The sequence below is a fragment of the Dendronephthya gigantea genome, unplaced genomic scaffold (assembly GCF_004324835.1).
Source record: "Dendronephthya gigantea isolate DGI-Jeju-01 unplaced genomic scaffold, DenGig_1.0 000001F, whole genome shotgun sequence".
Taxonomy (NCBI): Eukaryota; Metazoa; Cnidaria; class Anthozoa; order Malacalcyonacea; family Nephtheidae; genus Dendronephthya; species Dendronephthya gigantea.
The window spans coordinates 2,103,833-2,126,519 of NW_021163011.1; the positions used below are offsets into that span (position 1 = coordinate 2,103,833).

At 36.1% G+C, this 22,687-nt stretch overlaps 3 protein-coding genes across 3 annotated transcripts; 2 read left to right on the plus strand and 1 right to left on the minus strand.

Moving 5' to 3' along the window:
• Positions 1-1,545: 1,545 nt before the first annotated feature.
• On the plus strand, positions 1,546-2,798 carry LOC114528970. Its single transcript, XM_028550682.1, has one exon. The coding sequence runs from the start codon at positions 1,726-1,728 to the stop codon at positions 2,599-2,601; it is 876 nt and encodes a 291-aa protein (XP_028406483.1). The 5' UTR covers positions 1,546-1,725; the 3' UTR covers positions 2,602-2,798.
• Positions 2,799-5,748: 2,950 nt separating this feature from the next.
• LOC114527860 (G-protein coupled receptor GRL101-like) lies at positions 5,749-12,630 on the plus strand. Its single transcript, XM_028549570.1, has 8 exons — positions 5,749-5,856; positions 6,329-6,400; positions 6,501-6,572; positions 7,545-7,616; positions 8,127-8,198; positions 9,483-9,668; positions 10,453-11,315; positions 11,991-12,630. Exons 3-8 carry the CDS (start codon positions 6,556-6,558, stop codon positions 12,143-12,145), a joined length of 1,365 nt encoding a protein of 454 aa, XP_028405371.1. The 5' UTR covers positions 5,749-5,856; positions 6,329-6,400; positions 6,501-6,555; the 3' UTR covers positions 12,146-12,630.
• Positions 12,631-15,206: 2,576 nt separating this feature from the next.
• On the minus strand, positions 15,207-21,821 carry LOC114527968 (amyloid-beta A4 protein-like). Its single transcript, XM_028549635.1, has 10 exons — positions 21,644-21,821; positions 18,425-18,591; positions 18,049-18,173; positions 17,577-17,791; positions 17,365-17,412; positions 17,089-17,164; positions 16,831-16,986; positions 16,473-16,707; positions 16,201-16,396; positions 15,207-16,036 (listed from the first exon to the last, which is right to left on the minus strand). The coding sequence occupies exons 1-10, from the start codon at positions 21,689-21,691 to the stop codon at positions 15,596-15,598; spliced, it is 1,707 nt and encodes a 568-aa protein (XP_028405436.1). The 5' UTR covers positions 21,692-21,821; the 3' UTR covers positions 15,207-15,595.
• Positions 21,822-22,687: the final 866 nt, after the last annotated feature.

Sequence of the window (22,687 nt, forward strand, 5' to 3'; positions counted from 1 at the left end):
CATGTTGCACGAAGGCGCGGTCACTAAGTTTCGCAATTGGTCTATAGAACCTTGGTTTGAGATTAAAAAAAAAACAACAAAAAACAAAAAACCTCTACTTCATTTGATTAATGGCATTAAAAATTCCAGCGCCATTTGGATCTATAAAGTATAAACAGTTTATGTTTAGAACGTCTTGAACCTCTTAAGCACATGACCGCTGATTTAAGGAGATTAAAAGATAATAAAAGATAGTTTAGCTCTCAGCCAATGAGTAGTTGCACTATAAGTCATATTCTTTCGCTCCGCGAGCTTCTGGGCTTGCTGTGTCATGAATCTGTCAGCTTCCCTGCCAAGTCTACCATATGGGGAGAAAATAAGAGGGCTAAAGGAACCGTGTTCTACTTCTATCACCCGCTGGTTTTTGTGTCGTTTCTTCTCTTTTTCATTGCTTGTGAAGGCGGCATCCAGTTTCTGGTTTAGGTGGCTTTTTGCGAATGGGTTGAACACCCTTACATCAAAAAATGCAAGCTGCCGCCTTTGCCAGAAACCGCAAACACTGACATCCAGTCTGGCTTCATTAGAAGAGTTGGCACTACTACTTCGGACTTCATCTCTTAAGGTCTAAAGATGTGGCTCGACCTCGACATCGTGGCATACGTCCTTAAGGTGTGAAAATGAAAAGTGTTATTGATTCACGGAAATGCGGTAAGATTGGAATCGAATATGACGAATAATTGGGAATATAATTGGGTAATTTGCATCCTCATCCCCAGGACCTAGCTCAGAGCAACAGAGCTAGAACCTGGAGACGAGGATGGGTAATTTGGTAAATAATTCCATGTTCCGTAAATCCTAAATTCTAAACCCTATGCCGGGTTGATTAGGTTGAACCCAATGGACGAGAATGGGTTCAACCGTAATCCTTCTTCTTCGATTTTACACTTTTACGTTTATTATATAATGATATACTATATAATATATATTAATATACATTGCGTGAACATGGTCCGTCAGACACACATATTACTGAGCATGTAAATTATAGACAAATACATAAGCATGTAAATAAATGACATATGTGTCTATTTCATCAAAGTGTGCATTTTTATTTCAAATAAAATATAAAACCATTCCCCATTGGGTTGCCTATGTTTACATCAAAACTGGGTATAATCATTGGGTGTCATATTTTCGTTGCTAATTAGGCTTCCCTCATTGTGGGCTATTCATAGTTCACAATCAGGCATCTCTTTGGCAACGTAATGTATTTCAATTTGTTTTGATTTTTTGTTTTTTATTGGACCACATGCCTAAGTTATTGAATTCCTTAAATTGAGAAGTCAGTGCATTTAGGAGAAGCTAAGATTAATGTTTCTTTTTTCTTTAGACACACGATCATTTTTCGTGCTTTTTCGCAAACTGGCAAAAGTTTTGATATAACTACAACAGATACGTGGCATTCTCATTCTGTTCCTCAGATTAAAAATAACACAGAAAATCAATAATACCTTTCAGCATAAGGAGTATCCTATGGAAACGGCAACTCAGCATTCATGTGTACATGCATTGTGCCATTAAGAGCTGTTAATTTGATTATGATTTTCAAAGTCTGGTTAAAACGTGTGTTGTTGTCATATGTAATTATATAAGATTGTCAGTCAAACGTTTGAAATCATCAATTTAATTTCAGACTTTTTACTGGTATATGTTCAATGTAATTGTACTTCCAAAAGCCTGAAAAACATGTTCTCTTTCCTAAAGAATATAAAATGCATACTTTTCTTGTCTTTAGGATCGAGTTTTGTCATTTTCTTTTGTCGTATCTACTTGATGGATGATTTAAACAATATTTATAGCGTTTTATCAGGTAGCGAAGAATCAGTAATCCACGTTATTACAAACTATCCGGTGATGACCGAAAAACCTTGGAACAATAATCAAACCGACACGAACAAAACCAGATTGATGCAAAGACAGTACGAAATAGAGGAAACATTGCAGAGGAACCTCGACCATCCTTTAATTTCAACTGTTCATCTGCTCGTTAATCAACCATCAGCCAAAGAACGATTGGGCAAGCTCAACTTTCATAACAAGCATAAAATACACACACATCTCATCAACGCAAAAATGCCTAGATACAGAGATTTCTTCGAATACGTGAACGACCGACTTCTAAATCGACTTGTGGTTATAACGAATATGGATATTTACATTGGAGAAGGATTTGAAAAATTAAACAAAACTTTTCTCGTTAAGCATAATGTGTCGTACGTTTTAACACGTAGTGGACGCCAGGAACGAATTTGTAACATGCACGGAAGACGTGGATACTGTCAAACTGGCTATATTGGCTCACACGATACATATATATTTGTTCTTACACGACGCTTGGAGGAGTCTGTTCTGTCGGAGTTCAATTACCAGATGCATTTATACGGAGGGGATAACGTAATGCTATGGGTTTTAAGGAACCGAATGAAGAAAACCCTTCTTAATCCCTGTAGATACCTAAAAACATACCACAATCACTGCGTTAATATACACAGCAGTGTGAGACCTAGAATTAACACGTCGGGAAAAAGTGCTTGGGTGCCACCAAGTGAATTATATACTTGATGTAAGCTTGCAAGTATTCGTAGGAAATTTTGATTCGCCATGAAAAATGAATGAAATATCTTTGAAAGCAAATTCTGTATTATTATTCTCAAGAGCGTAAGGTTGAGGGATGTGGGTTAATGTGACACCCCCCCCCCACTCAATAATTCTCCATACATGATAAAAAGTTTGCCAAATTGCTTTGTTATTGGTCAGAAATGAATGCAGCATAAAAATTAAGTAAATGTAAAAATTAAGTAAATGTATCAAATTATGCATTAAGAGTATTTACGAATAGCTAAGGCTGGTCATACACAAAATAAGCAGTTTCCAAATGGAACTTTTGGGGCTTAGAATTTGAAAAATTTTGAAAAACGCAAATCGCAATCACCAATGTTGACGAATTACACCTTTGTCTTTAAAATATCATTAGTTTTCTGGAACTTGATTATTTATATTGATCAGCTAGGCTATATCCAAATAAAAAAAACCACCATAAGGCGGTCACTAAAAGTAAAATCGTATAGTTCCTGCAGCCGAATGGAGAAGTTGATCAAGAAAACACTCCCCAATCCTAGCTATAGCCATTTTTAGCATGTTAACACAGTAAAAAACGATACCGGGTTCAATAAAATGGTGCAAATGCCTGGCAAGTGCAAGGAACTTGCAACTAGAATTTCTATAGATGTTGAAATATATAATTTGGGGACAAAAAATTTAAATGATTGCAAATCACGTATTAAAAACAATCATGAATTATAAACAATCATGCACTTACAAGTATGATGCTCTATCGTGGAGCAAGAGCATATTAGAAAAGGGTTAATTATTAATTCGCTATAAATTATATGCATTATTAAAATTTGTTGTAATTTATATAGTAAGTCACATGTATATACTTCAATTATATATATATATTATATGTATTAATTTTACGGCCCGATTAATTGTTTATCAAGGGCAGTTCCTTTTCCCCCAAAACAACTCGGTGCATAAAAGAAGGCTTTAAACAAGTCGCCGAGGGTTCCGCTCGAGGAGCACTGTGGCTGTTGTGCCTTGTCAAAAGCGGAAAGACTGAAAGGCCAGGCTGGCCAGCAAATATAACGGCCAAGACTCCAGTAAGTATAAATTGCCACATTTTTATTGCATGCATTGTTATATATTCTTCGTGTTATTGAAATCGAACATTATGTCGCGCTTACAATTGCATGTATAATAAGGTCAATATCGAAAATATAAGATTTTTAAGGATTTTACAGCAGAAACTCTTTGGTTTTTATAGCGCTGTCACATTAAGATTCTGAGATGAAACTGTCAACTAATATGGCATCGTTTGCATGTGACTTTTAATTATAACTTCCAACATTCATATGCACCTATTCACTTTCATATATATATATATTCATGCATATTATCTATGATATTATCTATACGTTATGTTGGAAAACTGGAAAGTATAATCAATGCTTATATATAAGTATATAAGCTTTTCTAAATACACTCGCTTTACTTGTTAGATTTTGATCATATTAATATTTAATATCCTGTCTATAAATGTATATAATATATAATATATAATATATAATAACCGATATTCATTTCGAACATGCATTAATATATCTTTAATTAATAAGACACGATTATATAAATTCTATAAAATCCTTTGCGAACGATTTATATCAGTACACCGTAATGTTAATCAGTTATACATAATTATGTGCATATATATACTTCTAATCACATGCACATGCATGCACTGAGTAAGTTAAACACCGTAAATGCATGTAATAAGATTGTTTTTATATCCAAGCTGCTTTGCTATTTCCGCCCATTGCCAATGCCAATGGATTTGAATGTATCTAGATAAACAACTTTTATTACGATTGTATATAAACGATTAGCTACCATCTCTAAGGCGCGGCTTTACGCAAAAATATATATAGATTTCTCGTCATGCAGAAGTTCTGCCCTGACTGAGTATAGGAAATATAATTCTATAATTGCTGTCGACAATACGTTATTAATTCCATAAACGAAGGTTTTTACTGCATTATTTTTTATTTGATTGAGAATGAGGTGGATTATATAATGCTTGTGCCTGCATGGTGGTAAGTGAGTTTTGATGAATCTTGTGATTCTATTGTTTTAGAACTCTGGATTATTTTGTGAAATAAAAATAAAGCTGAAATTTCAATGCTTTCGAGCATTTTTAGAACGGTTGAAAAAATCACTATTCGGGTGGTAGCGCTATCCGGCTTTCATACAAGTGATACAACCGGCCCTAGTAATAATATGTTGTAATGCATTATATATATATTTTAGAACAATGATTCATTCTTTACATGACAAGAAAATGAACTTTCTACCATCATATCACGATATCATTTATTTCATTTGCCTTTCACCGGCAGGTGCAACCAAGTCTGAACACTGAATTCATGTATACAGCCATCATGATGCTCATTGTGTTAGTTCTTTTAAGTGTCGTTATCGTCAAAAATAAAGGTTTGTTAAAAGTGGTATTCAAAGTTCTTTTCAGACGTATCGGGTAGAAAATTGTTTGCATCTTTAGCCCCGACCATTTAGACCATTTCATGTACGTAAAGTGGACCAAACTTAAAACAATAAAGTTATGGCATAAGTATAGTGACGGGTAATTATTTATAGGCGGAGTAGAGGATGAAGAAAAAATGTTTCGGTAAGCAAAAAAAGGAAGGTGAGACAAAAATGAGAAAGTGAAAGGTAGTGTAAAGAAAAGTTTACGATATAAATCTTTTCATCGTCCAAACTGTACATTTCATCACGAACCGTATACAATCTATTAAATCAACATCCATCAATTCATGACATTGCAGTCAATTTGGATCAGTTGCTCATGCAGTGTTCAAAACTTACAATATTATATATTATAATTAATGTTTGGGAATTAAAACATTTTTTCTTCACTCCAACATTCTGCGATAAAGAATGACCGGGCTCTAACTGCATGGAACGATCTATTTTGAGACGATCTATTTAAAACAGTTTATAAATTTTATTTTCATATTTAAGTTTCAGATGATGTCGTTTGTACATGTAATAATCAAACTGCATGATACCGATATAGGGCGATTATTCTAAACCTAATAAACCTAATTTAATTCGAGTGCATTTCCTTTCAGCAGCAGCTTGCCCAAATGGCACGAGTTGTATTACAAACGATCAGAACGAACTCTATATTGTTGCGGAAAACCTGACAGAAGTACCTTCAGATCTACCTCACAATACCATAGGGATGTGAGTACAAGACAGCGTCAGCTGCATGGGATTGTTCCAAACTGAATTTGCTTCCCTTTTGCAATATTTCTGGAGTTGAAAAAATGTATCATATATATAGGGAATTCCTCTCTTAATTATAACTCTTTCGCTTGGTGATGAAAGGAATACATGTTTATAAGCCTTATTGGTACTAGACATTTATAAAGGCGGAACTTATATTGTAAAATTTACGAGTTAAATCCATTCTTATTTGTACAACTGCAAAAAAATGTTATAGAAAGGTAAACGATTAAAAGAAGACTTTATATTATATAATACGAGGTGATTTTATAAATTGCATTCCTCCGATTCTTTATTTCTTTTGTCATTGTATTCATATATATACCGACTGATCTTTCTTTTCTCATCAATTAAAAGTAATAAAAAATAATTACGAAAACATTTGCCAACCTTTGCCCACACTAATGATAGCTGACTGTCGTATATATAGAAATCTTACAAATGGTGAAATCAATGACATCGATGAAAAAACCTTTCTTGGTCTTAGATCTCTCAAGACTTTGTAAGTATTCAAGTGATATACGATGATCGTGGTTTTCTAAATCATGCGGTTTTTTAATGTGTGTGATAAAACTAGCTGAACTTATTCTTTGTCTTTATAGGGTGCTTAGAGATAACAAGTTGACAATTGTGAGGGCGTCCTGGTTTAAAAATTTAATGTCACTTGAAAAATTGTAAGGAATTTTCCTCTTGCAGTAAGAATATGTCATGATGTTTTTATCAAAATCATACTAAAAATTGTCTATGAAATCATCAAAAATAGCTGTTAACATAGCCGGAAATATAGGCTAAGAAATTGTCAGAGACTGATTCTGAAAGGTCTGCAGTAGAGGTCGAAAACGTGAATACACGCATGAATTGTATTTTGGTTTAAAATTATCAGATAATTCTGAAATGTCACTTGCAAGACAAAGTGCCAGAAAATCGTTTTCTTACTTGTCTGACAGTTGTATTTCCGTTACCTCTAAAAACTTTCAAGTATAGTTTTGGATGTTTCTTTCCTTGAAGACCGTGATGCTAACACACGCATATATCATGCAAAATTCTGTATCATTATGAAATTGGAAGCTCATGAAGAATCTATTTAAGGTCATCCACTACAAAAAAAACTTTAATTTTGAAAAAGATAAAAATCTGTACATACAATATTGCAAGCCAAGTTGCTCTGAGTGAAAAAAGACTTGTAGGAATCTTTAAACACGATAACAAATAGCCAGTCACTATTTTATTTAGACTGAACAGAATGCAAAACTTTCGAGTTCACGTCCAATTGTCTTTTAAAGTCAACCATAAACATTTTATCAAGTTCACTTTTGACTTATCATGAGCAAAAGTAAGGGGAATAAGAACTTTAATTAGTTTTCTAAGAAAAGCGACGAAAAACGTTTTCCATATATTCATAAATTTTAGAGAACAAAACAATAGAACAATGAAACAATAGAATAGTCCAATCGACCCCTTTTGTTTGCTCGAGGCTAAACCCTAATTAATAAAACTTTTTGGAAAAAAATATTCAGGCTCGGTTAGGGATATATTTAAGTTTGCACCCCTTGAAATTTTCAAAACAGAATAAATCGTGATTTTTTTGTAGTGAACCACCTTAAAACGTGATTGGTATATTACAATTCCAAAATTTGCTTTTGCAGAGATCTCTATAGAAACAAAATACGCGAAATAGAGCCTGACTCTTTCAGGAATTTAGGAGAACTATATGAACTGTAAGTACTTCATTTGTACTAAATCCCAAACACATAAAGCACGATTTTTTAAAGATAGTTACCATGAAGTGGCAAATTTTAAAAACTAATGGTCATGTGCAAGACCGTGAATAAAAATAAAATGACCATGACGTCAACAATGAATGCAAATAGAATAGCGGCGGTAAGTTTTATAAACATCAGGCCAACCGGGCCAACATGCTCGGGCCAACCATAGTCCATAAAAGTTTGGTAAAAATGTCCTACGTATACATTCCGTGCGCGAACGGAAAACTTGGACATCCATTGAGAAGTTTTTCATTATCACATGAGACCATCTCCCCCCCTGGCATAAGGACTCACCCACCATGCACCGGTTTGAGAGAATCCTTGCTCATTGATCTCTAGATTTTTTTCTTAATGTATTTGCAAATCAGATAGGAGAACTATCAAAAATCAAAATGCTAAATATTTGACTTTTTGTCATTGTATTAAAGACAAATAATATCATTTTATTTACTTTTTTCTCAGCAACATACAGCGGAACAAGATTCGAACTCTACCTGAGAAATTGTTCGACCCGCTTAATTCACTTCAACTGTTGTAAGTATTAGAATTACAAAAATTCCACACTATCATGAGCAATATAGAGTTCACTCACTCTAAAAAGTTACAAAAATAAAAATTTTTGCTCGCTGACCAGTAGCGGTCTTTAGTCTTAAGCCAGTAGCGGTCTTTAGTCTTTAGTCTCTCGCAGGACGATCCTGCTCTAGTAGCGCTGCTCACAAATGAAACGATTGTGCATGGTGATGCATCTTAATGGCGAAATTCATTGATATTCGAATTGAATGACTATGCAGTAACAATATTCAACATAATCTTCCGCTCAAATGCTGCCCAATATGTTTCACCAGCATATATAAAACATCAAGGTAGCACTTTAAGATTAGATATTATATTCCAACATATCAAACTCAGCACACACAACGGCAACCATTGCATGCGATTACACTGCAAACTAATCTCGACATATTTCCAACTTAATTGTACCGTTATTGTACTGGATGAACAAAGAAAACATCGCGTTAACATAGGAAACTCCAAGTTCTTGATATATATCTGGCACTATTTAATATAAGTGAAACGAGGCGAAATTACCATCGCTTATTCGGCAATTGTCGTATATTTCTTGCACGATGCTATACTGACGTTTCGAGCGGCGTTACATGTGTTGCATGGCACATAGCACCCAAAAAGGGGATTAACATAACTACTGCACATCTTCAGTTTCTGCGGCAGAAACGTTTTTAAGGTAGCAGTCCATTACTGCAAAATTTTATCTATTTTATAAGATAATCTTGTTTTGAAAAATTCGAGGGATAAAATCTTAAAAGTCGTCGTAATCGGTCCTGGATATTTTTCCCTGAGAAATAATATAAAGAACACGAGAATGTTACGAGAATATTTGTGCATGTATTAGGGTTTTAGGATGCATACAAAAATGATCGAATGGCTTGTCTATATAGCTATGGTATAGAGTAAGTTTGAATTATATAGACATTTACTTTCGTGCATGCAAGATAACTCGAAAAGTAACAAAGCTAACTGGACAAAAATTTCCGGGCTGACTTTCAACACGTTTTTCTTGAAAATGAACTGAAGGAGTGTTGGAGTAATATTTCGTTTAGGCTAAGTAAAAATGGCGGCAGCTTTTGTGCATGAGAGAGATTGTAGGGGTTCTATATATTTATATCAGTCTTGCCCAGTATTACACCAATTTAAATATAGTTTTAATCAGACAGCAAAGGCACAGGGTTGTGGCTGAAGCTCCACCCGCTAAAGATAAAATAAACCAGATATTTATGAAATCTCATTATAAACTTCCAGGAAGGTAGACGATTTTACACACTGTTGTGCAGCGCAAGCAACGAAGGCTGGAGTTGAATGCGATATTCGTCATGGAGATGGTTTATCCGACTGTAACGGGTTGCTGAAGTATACAGTTCTTAAATACGCTATTTGGGTCCTTGGCATTCTCGCACTTTTTGGAAACTTGGCTGTTATTTTATGGAGGTATCACATGTAGCTTGCAATAGGTGAACCGAGGAAATGTTGTTTTCAAGAAATTGATTCAGCTCCCACTGGTATTTTTAAGTTCGGACGTCTAATAGTTTAACAGGAGTTAAAATTTACCTTAACTACATTTAAAAGTTAACTAGTCTTTTATACAACTGGCCCCAGGAGTTTGGAGTTGAATTTGCTTCCAAATAACACCTGATTGCGGGTTAATTTGACTTCTTGAAAATAATATATCTGTGTTGGTCGGGTAAATCATGAGTATAAAACATAGGATAAAACATATTCTAAAAAACAATAATTTGCGACCCAATACGCCCCAATACGATTTCAGCTTTAAAGCACAAAACAACTTACCCTTACGGTGATATTTTTATTCATTACTGTCAAGCCGGCAAATCTAGAGCCTAGATATCATCGTTAACTGGTTGTAAATCCTTGGTTTACAATATGTTATTCTCTGCAGTTTGTTTTTACTTCTATCTTACTGAATTGTCTGCAGGTCTTGGTTTTCAAAGTGTACATTTTTATAGCTAGTGTCATTTATTTCATGAGTGTAATGTTGTTTCAAGGGTATTTCCAAGGTCTCGAATATTACGATATTCGCAGCCCATTGAATTGCACCTCAAGATTCTTCGAATAACTAACCACACCCTACGTTTGCATGAATATCACTCTCTGCATCAATGGTACTCAATCACACCTGAAACATCCATTCTTCTCTCTATATTACAAGAATAACAAAATTATAGCGACAGTGATGGCTTTTGTTCAATTTAAGGGTGTTCACAAAAGATCTGAACCAAGTGAATTCATTCCTTTTGACAAACCTCGCTGTGGCCGATTTGCTTATGGGTGTTTACCTGCTAATATTAGCCGTAAAAGACACGACCTGGGAGGGAGTTTATTACAAACACTACTTTCTTTGGCGTGATAGTGGTCTTTGCATTGTAGCTGGAGTGATAGCGACAATCTCCAACGAGGTCTCAGTTTTTACATTGCTCGTGACGACCTTCGATCGACTGATTTGCATCGTCTTCCCATTCCGGTTCCAAAGACTGTCAATAAAGAAAGTGGCACTTATCATGGCGGTCGTTTGGTCGATCGGTATCCTCCTTGCCCTCGCACCGTTGTTTGACGACGCCTACTTTTTCGATGAGGACGGCAAAGTCAACCTCTTCGGCCAAACCTCCGTCTGTTTGCCATTCATGCTCTCCAGGGAGAGATCAGCCGGTTGGGAATATTCCGTGTTTGTTTTCGTCGCTCTCAACGGGTTTGCATTTCTCTGCATCGCTGTTGCCTACGCCGTGATCTATCGTGCAGCGACGAAAGCGGGAAATACCGTGAGATCGACGAGAACAAAACAAGATGCCACGATTGCCAAGAGAATGATGTTTATCATATTGGCCGATTTCTTCTGCTGGTTTCCAGTGATCGTGTTAAGTGTCATGGCGCTTACGGGAAGTCTTTACGACCCAAGACAGGAGGTATACGCCTGGACGGCCGTGTTTGTTATGCCAATCAACAGTTCCGTCAATCCATATATCTACACGTTTTCTTCGAAATTTGTACGAGACAAAATATTTGGCACGGCGAGTGCTCAAAATGTGCATCAGCAACCAAGGGAAAGAATAAGAAAATCAGGTGAGTACTGGCCAGTGCCTTGCAGAGAAGCAGTTTGCCCCTTCCCAATGAGCAGGATTTTTCCCCTTCATCCTCTTGTACCTTTAAGATTTTACGGGAAAAATTCCGGGCCTCCAGGAAAACTCCTAATTTGGTCATGTAAAGATAATATACTTTTCCCGTACCTACTTCGATATTTAATAAAATAAAAGGAAATATAAACAGGTCAAAGCGAGGTTTAGACTCACGACTTATCTAAAATTTCACAGACGATGCCGAACGATATCGTGAAGTTTGCCTTTTGATTATAAGTTTTAAACTCTTCACGTGCTGTACATTATGGTAATCCCAATATTTCCGGTCCGTGTCGTTCGGTGCACGTAACATTAAGCGTGCATGGTGACACCTTGGCGACACAAATATATGGCAGCTCGGCTCACTTAGGAATTGCCACCGTGTTGACTTATCGAAACAAACTGCCTTTTTAGAGTCTCACATCCGCCTCTTTCATTTGATTTTTAGTTCGCGGCTATTATTATTGGTTGTTTTGTCCGGTCCTGAGGTAATTACCTCACTGCCACTCTCCTCCCAACGATATTTTGTATTTTGTACTTTTCTTATCCTTCAAACATGGGTGCTGTATCCACAGATTAATCCTGTCTCGCTGCTAGCTTATTTTCACACATTATTTTTCAGGTCGTGCTGACGGCAAACCAAAATTTTCTGGCAGTTACAAGACGACCGGAGTTGTCATGACTTCGACTGCAGGACCTCGTTCTAGCTCATCAACTGCAGGAGGTGCATTGGAAACCGTTAACGAAGGGTTTACATCGGATAATAATAGCTTGTAAACTGAAACAAGCCTGGAGCTAATACAGCATACTTAACTGATTTCAAGTTTATAATAATAATCATGCATGAGTGCACTAGCTAAACTCACATGTTTTAAAAAATTTCTGTTTCTATGGATGCCAAAAAGTTTGGAAAGGGAATCTACAAAATTACGAAGAGACTAAACAATAGTGAATATGTTTTTTATTTCTCGATTTTTTCCGCTTATCACACACAACTAGAGCATTGCAATTGGCCTAATATAAAAAACAATTGTAACCGATACTCAGAATAACCTTATATGTTAGAATATATCAACGTGGCATCTACTACAACGGTTTCGAAGTAGGAACGACATAATTTGAGGGAATGATTGCGAAATATTGTTCTATAATCTAAATTGATAAACGGACTGCGACGAAGCATGTTACGCATCAACTGTCAGATAGATCAGACAGATATTAGTGCTGTAAAACAATAACTGTTATTCACTTAAATCCATATTGCGAAGAAAATTTGTCCAAATGTTTCTCAATACAACCCAGTTAACGTTCTGCTAAATTGTATGCAAATAGCTGAACCAAAGCCAGTTTTCCACTTCGCGGCGCGTAACGTACTAGTGAGCATGCGCACTGTTGTCCCAAGCCAGCTGTTGACAAGTATTGTAACAAAGTTGTTGAATCGAAGTCTTATCACAAGGCTGTTCAAACAAGTCTAGTACAAAAATGATCCAACAATATTGCTGCAAACTTGTGTTACCACGTTTGTAGGCTTGTAGCAACATTGTTACGGTATCAAGCTTGTCAGGGTAATCTTCTAACAAGTCCGATGATGCAATTGGCCTAGCTGCAAGTTGCTAAGCTGGAAATTGAAGCAAGCAGTGCGAATTTAGCAAGTCTTGTTGCAGGCTGGTGAAAAGACTTGTGACAATTTGTTTGCAGATTTGTTACAACTTGTGCGTTTTTGCTACTACAATCTTTGACAAGTCACTGTTTTCGCCAGTATCCGCAGCGAACTCTCTATATATGGAAGGCTCGCTCCAACGGTGAAGCCAAACATGGCGGATCAAAGCAGCCTTTATGACCGCCATGTTTAGATTCACTTTTAGATTACGGAATGTAGTAGAGCGAGCCTTTCATATATATAGAGTTCACTGGTATTCCGATGTTAACATATGCAGATATGCACACAGCACGCTGAATTCCATTCAGACGTCACAAGTCACAACATGTTACATGCTTTCACAACAAACTCGCACGGCCATGATTCTGATTATATTATAACAGAGAGCAAAGATACTTTCTCGACGATGTGCCGTTCGTGTATTATAAAGTTAAACTGGAATCATAAGTTTTTATTCCCACAAAAAGAGGTCAAGGGGTGGAGAGGGGGGTAATTCAATTGAAATTGGCAATGATAACCCTCTCCGTTCGGACCTCAATAATAAGTAATACTTACTTGTATTTATATACGTCGCACTTCCGTTGTCTTTAGCAGGCGGTGCAAATATTCTATATGGAATACGCATGTGCAGTGCGAAATGTACTTGCTGTCCGCATACGAGTTCTAAGTGAGCGAGCAAAGAAGCAATCTAACTTGGGAATTTATAATAAAGTCCTTAGTTGGCATAAATTCAACTAATCTAGGGAATACAAGAAACGGAAATACCTCGAATTGTGGGAGACAAGCGTCTGACCTTGGGTCAATTATGTATGCATGGCCTAACAAGAAGCGAACAAGATGAAATTCAAAAAATAAACTAAATGAATTAATGAAAGTCAGAAAGAAGTTGAATTTTATCTGAATTTATTATTTAAAATTATCAGTAATAAATATGTACTGCCGTTTTGGGATAGCGACAACCGTTGCTAATAGATACATGAATTACGAATAAAACATGCATTATATTGTTGGGCGGCCTAATTTTAGATCATTTGTCGATGTGTCAAAGCTTAGTACTCATTTTCGATAACCTCGCAATTAAAAGTGTTATATAACTGGGGACAAACAAGCCTGCATGTACAGTCGTTCAGTGTTTCACGTTTCATCCGTAAAACTCTCAAGGGCTTATCTTTATTAATTATACGTTTTGTGGAATACTAATTTAAATCCCCCCCCCAAATTATAGTTTGAAGAATTAGAAAACATAGCATCGTGCGATACGTACGCGTACATACGCACAATACATACAGAAGATATATAGTATCTTAAACTTGCTTGGTATACTTTTTAAAAGTGCACTTGACTGTACTTTTTTTTCTTTGCTGCATCTCAACGACTTTCGTACTTCAACCTACTGCATATGTGTATAGATAGAATGGTTCAGAATTGTTATTTCATTTTCAGCTGGACAACACGTATACATTTTCTTTGGGCAGAGCTAATTATGTACGTTGTATAAGTCATACCCTTTCACTTTGACTAAAGGTGGGGGGTAGGCATACAATGCAAACACTAACAATTTTGGCGTAGGTAACGCGTAATTTATCAGTTTCCTATATAAGTTGAACTAATCAGGATAATTTTCTGCGTTGATATATCGCAATGCCTTGGTCGTCTCTTTGTTTCGATCTTTCATTACATTTAATACACTTTCTTTAACAAGGAAACTTAAACCTAAAAGAAAAGGATTCCGAGAGGTTGAACTATAGGTGTATATGGAAGGTCGTAATAGTCCGAGACTCTAAACTTCGATATTTAATTAAAGCGCAAAAACTAACGACGATCCGAGAGATATCATAACTTCTAAACCACTCGAAGAGAGTTCTTTAAAGCCCAATTAAATAAAAATTGGACCAGATTTAACAAAACGAACAAAGTTCTATGCTGTCGAAAACTTTCGAGAGATCTAACAGCAGTCCAGTAAGGCGCCTTGCTTCCAGTGAAGATGCTGTCCGTCATAAAAAAAGTATTCAACGTGTCAAATGTTTGGAAAGTGTCCCAGGAGGCGTTCTATTACTGTTTTACTTGCTTAAACGCTATTTGTATTCATTTGTTCTACTCTATTGATGGTTAAGCGAGGCTCGCTGAAACTACAATGCAACTTGATATATTGACGAATAAATTAAAGTTAGACAGTGAAACTAAACACTAAAATATTTATTGGAAGGCGTCTGACTACAAATGAACAATACATTATAACAAGTCATTAGGTAAACCATCAAATTTTGATTTACCGACTTACTACCATGTCAAACAAACTACCATGCATGTATATATATGTTATATGGAATCAATAAATATAATTCTACTTATACTTAATAATCTAAAAAGGACTGGCAGATGTGCTTGTGTATTATACTGTAATGCTTAGAAATCAATTAAATTATACATCCTCGATTACATGAGAGCATTTGCCAGTTTAAACGAAATATATACGAAATACGGGATTTCACACCAGCTGTGTTATAAATAGAAACAAAAATTCTACATCTTGTATACGCGTGAAAATATTTCAAAGTCTATAAATTTTAATTGGCGAAGAATTTATAAGTGGGATTTTCGAATCCGTCTTCTTGCATCTTCATAAGATGACGTTTTTCCTGGCAATCGTCGTCGGCTATGACTGTCTTGGTGTTACGCTTGGAGGACCCCTTTCTGAAGAATAGCGCAAGCACGATGACAATCATGATGACCAAAGCTCCGCAACTCAGACCAATAACAGCAGCGAACACCGCTCGTGATTTCAGCGGGTGATCTCTGTGATGGTGTTTACCATCATCGTCCTTCTCCTTCAATGGTTTGGGTTTTGCTGGTTTGGATTTTCTTGGCATATCGTCAGTTGCATGGGTCGAGTCATGTTCACCTTCAGCGTCAGATTGCATTTTATTCTTTTTAGATTGGCTCGGCTTTTCACTAGCCGGTGCTGCTGTTGTTGGTGGTGCGGGTGTAGTCTTTGGCTCGTGTGCGAACTAAATGCATTTAAAGATTATTAAATTTCGAACATACACTTACACGTGTGCACGAAACCCCACCCACCATTCATTCTCACACCTCACCATCATTTAATGTCGGATGGTATGAACATTTAATTGGGAAAGGGAAGAAAGAGTCTACGACGGTAAAATGCACAAACCTCGAAGTCGATATCACGTGCAAACGTTGGTAAATCAAACTTAATCTTGCCCTGGACAGATGCAACCTTCCTCAAGATATCAACACCTTCATTCAGCGATGTTTTGACGACTTTCAAATGTTTCAAGAATAAGTCCCTTATCGACATAATTTTCTTAGAACCCTTTCCGTTAAGCTTCTTGGATAGTTCACGCATACTTGAGGTATAAAGTACAAGTAGTTAGTATAATATCATAAGGTATAAAAAGACTTTCCACGAACTCAAAAACTCACTTTTGATTTTGGTCGTTCTCTAAGACGCGCATGAAGCGTTGGAAAGTTTTGATGATCTTGTCTGGCTTATCCACGTGTTGACGCACCGCGTCTACAAAAGCGCTCATCGCCAGATGTTTCTTGTGATTCAGACTCATCTGAGCGCATTCCTTCTTTTCCTGGTTCAATCGGGACATGTCAAGTTTTGCCTGGTTTTCAATATTCTTCAACGTGCCTTGGAAGATTTGCAGGGTTTCTACCGAAATAATAAAATTTGTTTGGTAAAAACGGCAAGACCTGCTGACCTGGGTCTTCAAATCAATTTACAGTGACCGTTAATACAAATCTGAACAGAATTATCTGTACAGAATGAACATACTTTTGAAGAGAGCCTGTGCTTGATCCGGATCATCTTTCTTCAATTCCTCCATTCGGGCTTTAGCTTCATTCAAATTCTTAGCCACGTCTTTGACTTTCTCGTTTTTCTCTTGACGAACAAGGTCCGTCTTCGTGTTATAAATAGAGCGATCGCAACCTAGTAAATACAAAAACACAATTGACAAAACTTCATCATCTCTATCATTGAATTCATGACAGGCTATGACATGTCTGGAATTACCCATGAAGCTATCTATACCTTTGCTCTTTTTAGGGATATGAGAAGCAAATGTATTCAACAAATCATTCAGAATTTCATGATCACTTTTTTGTTCCTATAAATAAAATGTCAGTTGTTGCAGTCAGGACTTAAAGCATAAATAGTACCGTTACGAATGGGCTAAAAATGACTATACATGCACCCAGGAGATATCTTCAATGTCAGATTTCGCTGTCAACATCGTATTTGATAATTGATAAATCTACATTGTCCGAGAAAATTTAAAAAAAAAAACTTTTGCAAATATAAACGTACCTCTCTTTCTGGCTTTTTGTCTTCTGCGATATTTGCTGCACCTTTTTCCTACAAAAAATTCCATAATTTACTCGAGACCCCCTATATAAATTATGCTCTATTTTATTTCTGGAAGCCAAGAAGCACTTCTGTCCCAAATTCTGCACAAAATTTATCCACAAAATGTCCTTTAGAAATTAAGGGAGCGCATATTCATATCAAATTGTTGTTACCTTGCAACAAACGTATTCCACACCGGTGAACACGTCTGTACCACACGGCACGAGGATGCCATATTTCTCCAGATATTTTTGTTTCCCGCTGCAAATTTGTTTTGCCCGTTCATTCCAATAGGCATGATTCTTGCACGTTTTGCTCTCGTGAACATAACCGAAGTCACATTTTGCGTCGAAAGGATAGCTTAACGCATCCGCTTCGAATTTACCAACTGGAATGTAAAAGGTAACATAAAATATTAAATTAAAATGTATTATTTAGTTAACCCTATTCTAATACTATGTATATCACTAGAATAGAAATGACTATTTTTTCAATTACATATTTTTTCATGAGGTTGAAATTCATGAAATGCGTAACACTACCGCATTTAGGCTGAACCAGAATTTAAACATTCCCAAAGTAGCCGTAGAATTAAAACAATGAAGACCATGCGTACTGCATGCATGTAGCTAGATTATACTTTACCGAGACATCTGTAAGGAACAACCGAATATGATGACTGACAATCCTTTCCAGAACATATAGTGACATTTTCATTTGCTTCAACAATATTAGTCACGTCAATATTAGGGTATGTCGATTGACAAAACCTGTAGGACAAATTTTAATTTACATAGTGAATATATAGAGCTATAAAATGTATATCTATATAGTAGCTATATATAGCTCTATATATATGCATGGCATATAGTTCCTGGCATATAGTTCCTGGCATATAGTCCTTTTTTTCTGGCTACCAATGATTTCTTTCTAAATCAACTTCCTATGGTAACAATCAAATCATTTCTCTTCTTGTTACTTTTTACTTTACATTATCGCCATGCAATGCAAAAGATCTTACTTAAGAATTGCTGATGGTTCCGTGGAACAAAACTTTTCTTTAAGTAAATCATCAGTCCAAACTCCGGTTTTAACATCGATATGTTTTGCAACCTTTTCGCAGCTAATGGCAATTTGTGGTTCATAATCTAAAAGCCCTGCATCTTCAACCTTGCCAGAAGCATGTGCCTAAAAAAATTAAATCAACTTTTAGCAATCATTCGATTCCCGTTCTATGAAACTTTCCCTGTGTGTAAATTAGCATTAATATTAAACTAGTTTCGTCCCTAAACATGACCTCATAATTTTAAAAGCCGCAGAAAAAAAGCAGAAAAAAATAAACGCCATCCAACCAGCGTCTTGTATACGTTAAGTGCCGGTATTGTCAGGTTATGCGTCCATTTTATAGCAGGTGATGTGCCACATCGTTGTGTCAAAACAACTTAGGGAATAAACACAATTCCATACGCAATCTGCCATTTTTACGCATTTATGTTCAAAAAGGCTGAAGCTTTTCAACCCTATAAAGGCTATATAATGTAAATAATGCAGAGCATAGTTTCTATACGAAAACGCCGAAGGGTACAACCATAATCAGTAATGGAGTTTTAAGAATGCGATATTTATTGCGAATGCTTCCAATGTCAAGGTCTTGAGTGATGAAGATATATATAGTGATTATACAAATCCTCGTAGTATAGACTGTTCTCGTGCTACACCGAAAAAAAACGTCAAAGAGCCCGACGGAACGTGCAAATTAGGAAAGTTCGAATTATCTGACAATTTATTTTTTTATTTGTTTTGTTGCTATGTAGCTGAAAGATATCATTTTAAGGGATATATATTCTTTAAGTGCAGTGGACCATATTTGTACAGTGACATAAACAATCCAAAGCTGAACAATTTTCTTTTATGAAATACACGTTTCATTGACATTGTGTAGTCTTTGTGTAGATTGCATAAGACATTAAAACACGTATAAAAATGTGATTAAAAAATATGTATTTAGATGTAGATTTCATGCCAGGCTTAAATGCACGCTTAAATATCATATTTTCATTCCATCCTTTAGATATTGATAATTGTTTTTCTGAAGTAAACTTGAGCTGTCTAGACTGAAGGATTTATCTGGTCGTGGCAATACTAGTGAGGCATTTTCATACAGAAAATTCACATTTACGTATTATGTAAGTTATGATACGATGCTAAGAGTAAGGCAGTATACAGCTCACAAAATAAACATTAGGCCTTGATATTAATAAACTGAATATTTGTGAAAAACTATTAAAGGATATGCCTGAGATAAGATATGCCTGATAAAAAAGGATGCCTGAGGTAAAATTGGTGAATTTTTTTGAAAAACCACAAACATGATACTCAGAAAATCTTGTACTATTTTCAAGAGAATGATCATCAACTAAAGTCCCAAAAAACAGTTATTCTCACAGGAAGCAAACAAAGAGTACCCTAGTCTTTTTTAGCAAAGAGTGGTGTAAAAAATTATCATTCTTCAGCACTCAAAATCGCAGTAAACATTGTTATTCTGCACCCCAAAACATAGCTGCCAAAAATGTTGTTGCAATTCAGTTTTGACTCTATTTTAAGCTTCATCCAATGCATTACTGCCAAATTCACAAACTGGCTCTGCAAGAACTTCAAACTGTGGATATAATAATAATTTAAATGTAGATCAAACATTTTTTTAACTTCTGAACCAAGCCTTGTGACTGTATTTAATATTCTCTATTATTATATTATATTCTTAAAGGGGATTTACGTTGAAAAGATGCAATTGGTCAAGGTTGCCTTGATAAATGTGGATATATATATTGAGTGATTAATTATTAAATGTACTATGGTATCATTAAATGTACTGAAAGTATACCCTTAAACACCTGCACTATCCAACATTTTGTAATAATAGTGAAGTTTTTCTCATAAGTAACCTAATTTCACTACAGCTTAGTGGTCAAGGCACTGCTTTGTAATGGCCCTGTGTAGGTGTAGGTTTGTTTCCTGTCAGATGTAAAAGTTGTACGACATTTTTGATTTGGCCGGAAATACGAAGATTTTGTGTGGGTCAACTCATGAACTAGGGTATGGCAAAATGAATAGTTTTGAAACCACAAAGACTTTTATCAAGAGTCTTCTTGTAATATTGCACATGAATTGGTTAATAGGAAATCTAACCATCACGGAAGTACATTATCATTCTCTTAGAAGCCATACATGCTAGGGAGCATTTATAGCTTCTGACGAGTAAACTGTGGTGCTGGGAAGCACATATTTCTGAATCTTTGACAGGCTAAAAGCAAATTCAAATAGAATTCACTTGTATGATAATTGATAAACTGGCATTATCGTGACGTTATTGTAAAATTCCCTTCGCTTGCTGAAGCGCAACGGGTGTCAAATATCAAAGTACGATACTTACTGTATGTTTGTATGACCGTGTAAGCCCAAATTATGGTCACTTATTGATATGTTTTGAACAAAAATTGAATAGCGGCTGTGAGCTAAGAATTATATATGGGAGAGATAACTGAGATAGACATATTCAATGTTCGTTCCGAATAATACGGACTTCCGTTTTGCTCAGCTGTATGTTCAGAAATTTTGCCATATCATGTTGCCAAAGCCCATCAAATTTAACTCGAAGTAAGAGTTTTAAATAATCTCAACACATAATGGGTGTTTGTACGTAAAACGTCGACTTCACAGCACGAAAGGAAAGGCCAAATTTTCTTCATATTGACGACATCCCGCCATTTTTATTATAAAAACACTTCTCTACTGTATTGTGTATATAAATTGCGATCGATTGTGTAACCAACAGGCGTTCGATTGTGTGAGCGAAATGCAGACATCTCTGTTCTTAAATAAAACTAAATTTTATACACATTGATGGCAAAACGGCATTGACATAAGTTCATCATAATACCTTTTTTATTTATAAGCGAAGCTTCTATTTGTAAAGTTGTTAGAAAGATTCGATTCGGAAGAGAACCTCGGGGCGAAGCACACATCACATTTTAATGTAAATCTACTTACGATTATATGTCATCTTTCAAAAGCTATAAGCTACTGTTATATAAGGGATAGAATGCACAATTCAGAGTTAAAAGAGCTTACCACGAAGACGTTAATGCTATCAAATATTAAACACTATGCGAAGCAGACATCCAAACATAACAACGCGTCTTCAAAACACAGAATGTCGTTAAACTTAATCGTCACTTACCACTATTAAACAGAAAACAGCAACACAAAACCGGTAGAAATTATTCATCTTTAAGTCTACTACTCCTCAGTAGTTGCCAATTGTTTTTCTTCTTTAAATAATGATTCTTTTATACGCCACAACAATCTATTACGATCGTGGCCGACCAGCTAGTTAATATTTGCACAAATTGCTTCGAGTCGAGGTGAAGAGATGAGGTCACGTGGTATGAATAAAATGAATATGTAACTAACGTATGCCGAGATGTCATTGGTGAACTATTTAATACCGGTATCAATATTCATATGTTGCATAATTTTTAAAAATAGTCTGTAAGTGTAAGATATCTTTGTACTAAAAACCTGCCTACATATTAAGGAAACTATATGCACCCTATGCGACGGCGCCCTACGCGGCACTGTTTAGCCAGCTTGGGAAACGTTCGTCCCAGTGGATTTTTAGATCAATCGGAATTCTTAGGAATGACATTTTTCGGCGCAAGTTTGACGTTTGACAGTCCCAAACCACTGCGATCAGTGCGATGATAGCCTGATCTCTAATGACCGCCGAAATGCATTCCTTTCTTCTGTATAATAGATTCTCAACTTTAAAATGTTTCGAAGTTTACTCATCGAGTGAACAGTATATGTGAAATATTAGTGAAAAGTAGTAGGTACACAGTAGGTATTGTTTAAAAATACTCCGTCATATATAGGCCAGACAAATTGGTGGATCACGAGCAAGATTGACTCTTTAACTGTACAAACCAAATCCACGGCAGACCAGGATAAAACCATGGCAGACTAACAAAGGGGGCAGCGGCGTGGAGTCAGGACACACAATTCAGTCCCGGTTGACAATGCTGTATTAATTTTACCAACACACCTTGCATATGTCATTGAGGAATGAGGATTGAGATCGGACAATCATGGAAAATAGTGGTCGAGATTGCCCACCCCTAGCCTCCTCCACAGGCCTCTCCAAGGGAAGCTAGACCCAGTCCCAGGGGAAGCTAAGCTAGAGAGGCCTGTGGAGGAGGCTAGCCCACCCCCTGAAATGCAATTT

Bases quoted from the DNA above. Each gene is read 5' to 3' on its own strand.
- LOC114528970 (XM_028550682.1), top strand. From the start codon at position 1,726: ATGTTCTCTTTCCTAAAGAATATAAAATGCATACTTTTCTTGTCTTTA.
- LOC114527968 (XM_028549635.1), bottom strand. From the start codon at position 21,691: ATGAATAATTTCTACCGGTTTTGTGTTGCTGTTTTCTGTTTAATAGTG. The intron at 18,174-18,424 runs GTAAGATCTTTT...TTTGTCCTACAG, and splicing joins GAACCATCAGCAATTCTTAA to GTTTTGTCAATCGACATACC. The intron at 17,165-17,364 runs GTACGTTTATAT...TTTTATTTATAG, and splicing joins ACAAAAAGCCAGAAAGAGAG to GAACAAAAAAGTGATCATGA.
- LOC114527860 (XM_028549570.1), top strand. The intron at 7,617-8,126 runs GTAAGTACTTCA...CTTTTTTCTCAG, and splicing joins TTAGGAGAACTATATGAACT to CAACATACAGCGGAACAAGA. The intron at 11,316-11,990 runs GTGAGTACTGGC...ATTATTTTTCAG, and splicing joins GGAAAGAATAAGAAAATCAG to GTCGTGCTGACGGCAAACCA.